This window comes from Salvelinus fontinalis, unplaced genomic scaffold, assembly GCF_029448725.1.
Source record: "Salvelinus fontinalis isolate EN_2023a unplaced genomic scaffold, ASM2944872v1 scaffold_0298, whole genome shotgun sequence".
Classification (NCBI taxonomy): Eukaryota; Metazoa; Chordata; class Actinopteri; order Salmoniformes; family Salmonidae; genus Salvelinus; species Salvelinus fontinalis.
This window is the reverse complement of record NW_026600507.1, coordinates 1-7,139: the sequence shown is the minus strand read 5'-3', so window position 1 is coordinate 7,139 and position 7,139 is coordinate 1. Positions and strand designations below refer to the sequence as shown.

At 48.8% G+C, this 7,139-nt stretch overlaps 1 protein-coding gene across 1 annotated transcript; it reads left to right on the top strand.

The window, feature by feature from the left end:
- Positions 1 to 2,031: 2,031 nt before the first annotated feature.
- On the top strand, positions 2,032 to 3,750 carry LOC129845407 (collagen alpha-5(IV) chain-like; the record flags this gene model as incomplete). The annotated part of the gene is made up of 1 exon (XM_055913325.1): positions 2,032 to 3,750. A coding segment is annotated over one exon (1,719 nt), but the record flags the coding sequence as incomplete, so codon positions are not given.
- Positions 3,751 to 7,139: the final 3,389 nt, after the last annotated feature.

Genomic DNA, 7,139 nt, shown 5'->3' with positions numbered 1-7,139 from the left:
GGGGGGGGGGTTACGATTCTAAAGCACTTACTGTACTATATATGGGAGAGGGTTCCTCTTATTTTTCTAAAAGGGGGCCTCACCTCGGCTGAAGCTCTTGATATGTTGTGAGACTAAAAGCACCCAGCTGTGTATTTCCCCCTTTCCCTGTGTGTATTCATATACCCTGGGTGTATTCATTAGGCACCAAACGGAAGAAAATGGACTGAAACAGGGAGATACTACCTGACCTTGCTCAATAAGAAACAGTTGTTTTCCTTTTCCATTGCTACGGTGTGCCCGAGTGAATACAACCCCTGTCCCATGTCTGTCTGTCCCTCATCTCGTTGTCTGTCTGTGGTCAACACAAGACTCTCATCCTGTCTTCTTTCTCCGTCACTCACGCTCTCCATCACTCAAGCCCTCCTCTCCTCCCCAGCTCCTCTTTATCTGTTGTCTTATGTTTTGTTGGACAGTCAGTCCACACGGTCGTTGAGAAGCTATTATTTGTAGAGTTTTTTTTAAGAAGAAACGTGTGGGTGGATAAAGAAGAGGCTTGTGCCTTTTGTAAAGACAGAATAATAAAGTTTGTACTTCGTTTTTTACAAGTTGGTCTCGTTTCTGTTTGTTATCACTTTGTGTAGCTAGCACGTTAGCATTTAAGAGCAGTTTAACTGTCAGATATCTGTTTTTAAACGTATTACATTTTTACGGCAGTGCAATTTCTATGACACCGGTGATGTTATAGCAAAGAGTTAAAAAAGGGTTGTGTTCTGTAGTCTTGAAACGGGTTTTATTGAACGTGGCCCAGGTTCTCGCTCTCCTTCCTTCCCTCCTGTTGGTTCACTCTCCAGCTCTCTGGTTTATGTATATGTGTCCCTTTGTGATTGGTTGTCGTGCCAGAAGCCCCTGGGCCAACCCACAGTCAGGCTGGTCTGGCGCTAAATAAAGATGACCCACTGTCACCATCGGCGTCTGTGACAGTTTGCAGCACTAGTGACTCCAGTAGGTGGCATGTCACTATCCTCTAGTACTTCAGTGTCTATGCAGTGTTCATTTTCAGTCTCTCTCATTCCCTCACTCGTTCTTTCTCGGCCTGTCTAACTCACAGGTTCACACTGGATATGTGATCGCCATTCAAAAACGTCCCATTGGAATTCTGGAATGGTAAGTGTTCTGGTGCCCAGACCCACTCTGAATCATGCCCCCATGATGGTACTGCAGGGATAGTGACACTCACCGTGTTATGACAGGCACTATCCATGTTGTCTGGGTGGAAATTAGCAGCTGTCAAATGGCAGATTTGATTGTCAAAAGAAAGGATTTTCAATGACTCCATTGTTTGCTCAAACTATAATTGAAGCTCTAGAAGTTTCTGAATCTAGATGTTTCTGAAACTACATGTTTTTAAACCAAGGGACACCTTTTGACTTCAGTGCTCTACAGTCTATTCCATTTCAATTCAAGTACACTGAAATTCCTATTCTCAATGCTTTTCAATTAGGAAAATGTGGAATGGGAATTTAGTTTACCTCCTGAATTTACTGGAATTGAAAGGGAATTGGTCACAATCCTGGTGCTCTGTTATTCAGAGATATTCTAGGTAGGGCCAGGAGTTTCTTATCACTTGACCTGATTGGACCTCAACATGTACCTGGTCTGACTGGACCTCAACATGTACCTGGTCTGACTGGTTCTCAACATGTACCTGGTCTGACTGGGCCCCAACATGTACCTGGTCTGACTGGGCCCCAACATGTACCTGGTCTGACTGGGCCTCAACATGTACCTGGTCTGACTGGGCCCCAACATGTACCTGGTCTGACTGGGCCCCAACATGTACCTGGTCTGACTGGGCCTCAACATGTACCTGGTCTGACTGGACCCCAACATGTACCTGGTCTGACTGGGCCCCAACATGTACCTGGTCTGACTGGACCTCAACATGTACCTGGTCTGACTGGGCCCCAATATGTACCTGGTCTGACTGGGCCCCAACATGTACCTGGTCTGACTGGGCCCCAACATGTACCTTGTCTGACTGGGCCCCAACATGTACCTGGTCTGACTGGGCCCCAACATGTACCTGGTCTGACTGGGCCCCAACATGTACCTGGTCTGACTGGGCCCCAACATGTACCTGGTCTGACTGGGCCCCAACATGTACCTGGTCTGACTGGGCCCCAACATGTACCTGGTCTGACTGGGCCTCAACATGTACCTGGTCTGACTGGACCTCAACATGTACCTGGTCTGACTGGTTCTCAACATGTACCTGGTCTGACTGGGCCCCAACATGTACCTGGTCTGACTGGGCCCCAACATGTACCTGGTCTGACTGGGCCTCAACATGTACCTGGTCTGACTGGGCCCCAACATGTACCTGGTCTGACTGGGCCCCAACATGTACCTGGTCTGACTGGGCCTCAACATGTACCTGGTCTGACTGGACCCCAACATGTACCTGGTCTGACTGGGCCCCAACATGTACCTGGTCTGACTGGACCTCAACATGTACCTGGTCTGACTGGGCCCCAATATGTACCTGGTCTGACTGGGCCCCAACATGTACCTGGTCTGACTGGGCCCCAACATGTACCTTGTCTGACTGGGCCCCAACATGTACCTGGTCTGACTGGGCCCCAACATGTACCTGGTCTGACTGGGCCCCAACATGTACCTGGTCTGACTGGGCCTCAACATGTACCTGGTCTGACTGGGCCCCAACATGTACCTGGTCTGACTGGGCCCCAACATGTACCTGGTCTGACTGGGCCCCAACATGTACCTGGTCTGACTGGGCCTCAACATGTACCTGGTCTGACTGGGCCCCAACATGTACCTGGTCTGACTGGGCCCCAACATGTACCTGGTCTGACTGGGCCCCAACATGTACCTGGTCTGACTGGGCCCCAACATGTACCTGGTCTGACTGGGCCCCAACATGTACCTGGTCTGACTGGGCCCCAACATGTACCTGGTCTGACTGGGCCCCAACATGTACCTGGTCTGACTGGGCCCCAACATGTACCTGGTCTGACTGGGCCCCAACATGTACCTGGTCTGACTGGGCCCCAACATGTACCTGGTCTGACTGGGCCTCAACATGTACCTGGTCTGACTGGGCCTCAACATGTACCTGGTCTGACTGGGCCTCAACATGTACCTGGTCTGACTGGGCCTCAACATGTACCTGGTCTGACTGGGCCTCAACATGTACCTGGTCTGACTGGGCCTCAACATGTACCTGGTCTGACTGGACCCCAACATGTACCTGGTCTGACTGGAACCCAACATGTACCTGGTCTGACTGGGCCCCAACATGTACCTGGTCTGACTGGGCCCCAACATGTACCTGGTCTGACTGGGCCCCAACATGTACCTGGTCTGACTGGACCCCAACATGTACCTGGTCTGACTGGGCCCCAACATGTACCTGGTCTGACTGGGCCCCAACATGTACCTGGTCTGACTGGACCTCAACATGTACCTGGTCTGACTGGACCTCAACATGTACCTGGTCTGACTGGGCCCCAACATGTACCTGGTCTGACTGGGCCCCAACATGTACCTGGTCTGACTGGGCCCCAACATGTACCTGGTCTGACTGGGCCCCAACATGTACCTGGTCTGACTGGACCTCAACATGTACCTGGTCTGACTGGGCCCCAACATGTACCTGGTCTGACTGGGCCCCAACATGTACCTGGTCTGACTGGGCCCCAACATGTACCTGGTCTGACTGGGCCCCAGGGAACACGACATAAATAAACATGATAGTACCAGACTGTGAAGTTGGAGCTAGTCTCTTGTGACAGACTTGACTTCAACTGTTTTATTCCATGGTGAGCATAGGTCATCCATGGATGATCTCCACCTCCACCATTTTTTTTGCTTCTTCCCATGAATACTTCTGTTCTTCCATCTAGGTGTTCCTTGGTCTTCCACTGTTTATTTTGTCCAGTGGTTTCCTTGTCAGGGACCAGGGTCTGGTGAAGATGGATGTTCCTAGTGGTCCATCCAGCCCCGTTATCTGCATTTTATTTGGATGTCTATTTTGTCAACAAAACAAAAAAAAAGTTTCTATTTGGCCAATGTATCCCCAGAATGATCCATGGACATGTTTGGTCTAGAAACAAACAAATACCATGAATTGATTGGGTTCCGAGATGATGTTGCGGAGCACATGCACATGGTCGTGGAGGCACAGAATGTACAGACCATGTGTAAACGAGACGGATCTAAGTCTGGAGAACATGAACATCACACACACCAAGAGGTGAGAACAATAGTCACCCATAAGAAGGACAGTATCCTGGAATAGAGATGGCCCGAGTCAAGATATACAATGTCAAAAGCGAAAGGTACATTGGGGGGAAATTGCGAGTTTGTTGAGGTAGTTAAGTAGCTAGGTTCAGTCAAGATTAACCATGCTTAGCTCCTCTCCAGTCCCGGCCAGCCATGCAACCAGAGCCAGTCTTCTCTTCACAACGCAGAGACGCATACAAAGCTCTCTCGCCCCCCATTTGGCAAATCTGACATTAATTCTATCCTCCTGATTCCTGTTTACAAGCAAAAATTAAAGCAGGAAACACCAGTGACTAGATCAATAAAAAAGTGGTCAGATGTAGCAGATGCTAAGCTACAGGACTGTTTTGCTAGCACGGACTGGAATATGTTCCGAGATTCCTTCGATGGCATTGAGGAGTACACCATGTCAATCATTGGCTTCATCAATAAGTGCATCAATGACGTCGTCCCCACAGTGACCGTACGTACATACCAGAAGCCATGGATTACAGGCATCATTCGCACTGAGCTAAAGTGTAGAGCTGCCGCTTTCAAGGAGCGGGACTCTAACCCGGAAGCTTATAAGAAATCCCACTTTGCCCTCCGACGAACCATCAAACAGGCAAAGCATCAATACAGGACTAAGATCGAATCGTACTACACAGGCTCTGACGCTCGTTGGATGTGGCAGGGCTTGCAAACCATTACAGACTACAAAGGGAAGCACAGCCGAGAGCTGCCCAGTGACATGAGCCTACCAGATGAGCTAAACTACTTCTATGTTCGCTTCGAGGCAAATGACACTGAAACATGCATGAGAGCACCAGCTGTTCCGGAAGACTGTGTGATCATGCTCTCCACAGCCGATGTGAGTAAGACCTTTAATCAGGTTAACATTCACAAGGCCGCAGGCGGATTACCAGGATGTGTACTGCGACCATGCGCTGACCAACTGGCAAGTGTCTTCACTAACATTTTCAAACTCTCCCTGACATTTTCAAACTCTCCCTGGATCCTGGACTTCCTGACAGGTTCCCCCAGGTGGTAAGGGTAGGAAACAACACATCCGCCATGCTGATCCTCAACACAGGGGCCCCTCGGGGGTGCGTGCTCAATCCCCTCCTGTACTCCCTGTTCACTCATGACTGCACTTGCCAGACACGACTCCAACACCATCATTAAATTTGCAGATGACACAACAGTGGTAGGCCTGACAACAACAAGACAGCCTATAGGGAGCAGGTCAGAGACCTTGCCGTTTGGTGCCAGAACAACAACCTCTCCCTCAACGTGATCAAGACAAAGGAGATGATTGTGGACTACAGCAAAAAGAGGACCAAGCACGCCCCCATTCTCATCGACGAAGCTACAGTGGAGCAGGTAGAGAGCTTCAAGTTCCTTGGCGTCCACATCACCAACAAACTAACATGGTCCAAGCACACCAAGACAGTTGTGAAGAGGGTACGACAAAACCTATTCCCCTCAGGAGACTGAAAAGATTTGGCATTGGTCCTCAGATCCTCAAAAGGTTCTACAGCTGCACCATCGAGAGTATCCTGACTGGTTGCATCAATGCCTGGTATGGAAACTGCTCGGCCTTCGACCGCAAGGCACTACAGAGGGTAGTGTGAACGGCCCAGTACATCACTGGGGACAAGCTGCCTGCCATCCAGGACCTCTACACCAGGCGGTGTTAGAGGAAAGTGCTAAAGGTTGTCAAAGACTCCAGCCACCCTAGTCATAGACTGTTCTCTCTGCTACCGCACGGCAAGCGGTACCGGAGCGCCAAGTCTAGGTCCAAGTCTACAGCTTGTCTGATGAAAACAGCTTGTCTGTCGAAACGTTGGACATTAATACTTTTACATCTGAGCTCCTAGAGTGTGCGGCTCTCCTTTATTTTCCAAGAGGCTTCCCTCAAGCCATAAGACTCCTGAACACCTAATCAAATGGCTACCCAGACTATTTGAATTGCCCCCCCCCCACCCCTTACACCGCTGCTACTCTCTGTTATCTATGTATAGTCACTTTAATAACTCTACCTACATGTACATATTACCTCAACTAACCGAACTAACCGGTGCCCCCACACATTGACTCTGTACCAGTATCCCCCTGTATATAGGCTCGATATTGTTATTTTACTGCTGCTCTTTAATTACTTGTTACTTTTATTTCTTATTCTTATCTGTATTTTTTTAAGCTGCATTGTTGGTTAGGGGCTTGTAAGTAAGCATTTCACTGTAAGGTCTACACCTGTTGTATTTGGTGCATGTGACAAATAGCTTTTGATTTGATATGTTAGTTGTCTACTACCTCTGCCCAATGCCTGGTGGTGTTCAGAGTAGAGCCCTCACACTCTGTAAGTGTGCCCTCTATTTAACAGGGAGGGGGAATGTGTACCCTAAGTCCTCAGGAAAGAGATGTTCCTGTGTAAGACACGTTCATGCATTTCCTCCTGTGATACAACAATTCCATTTAACCAGCACCAAACTGCCATGGTGAAACTAAATCCCACCATCTTCTCCAGTTTCAGAAGGCACTGTACTGTACAGTACAGAGCAAAAATAAAATTGGTCATGAACCACTCTTTGGCTTTAATACATTTTGAAGTAACATTTTTAACCTGCATATATGAGGATTCATTTACGGTTAGACATTAATTGTTGTTGTGAGATTATTTTCACCACAGTGTCTGGTTCACTGTGATAAAGTACTAAGCCCCCATCACACTGTTTTGGAGAGCCATGGTGACTGTGGTCTTGCTGTGCCAGCCAACACACACACACACACACACACACACACACACACACACACACACACACACACACACACACACACACACACACACAGACATAATCAAAGACCCATAC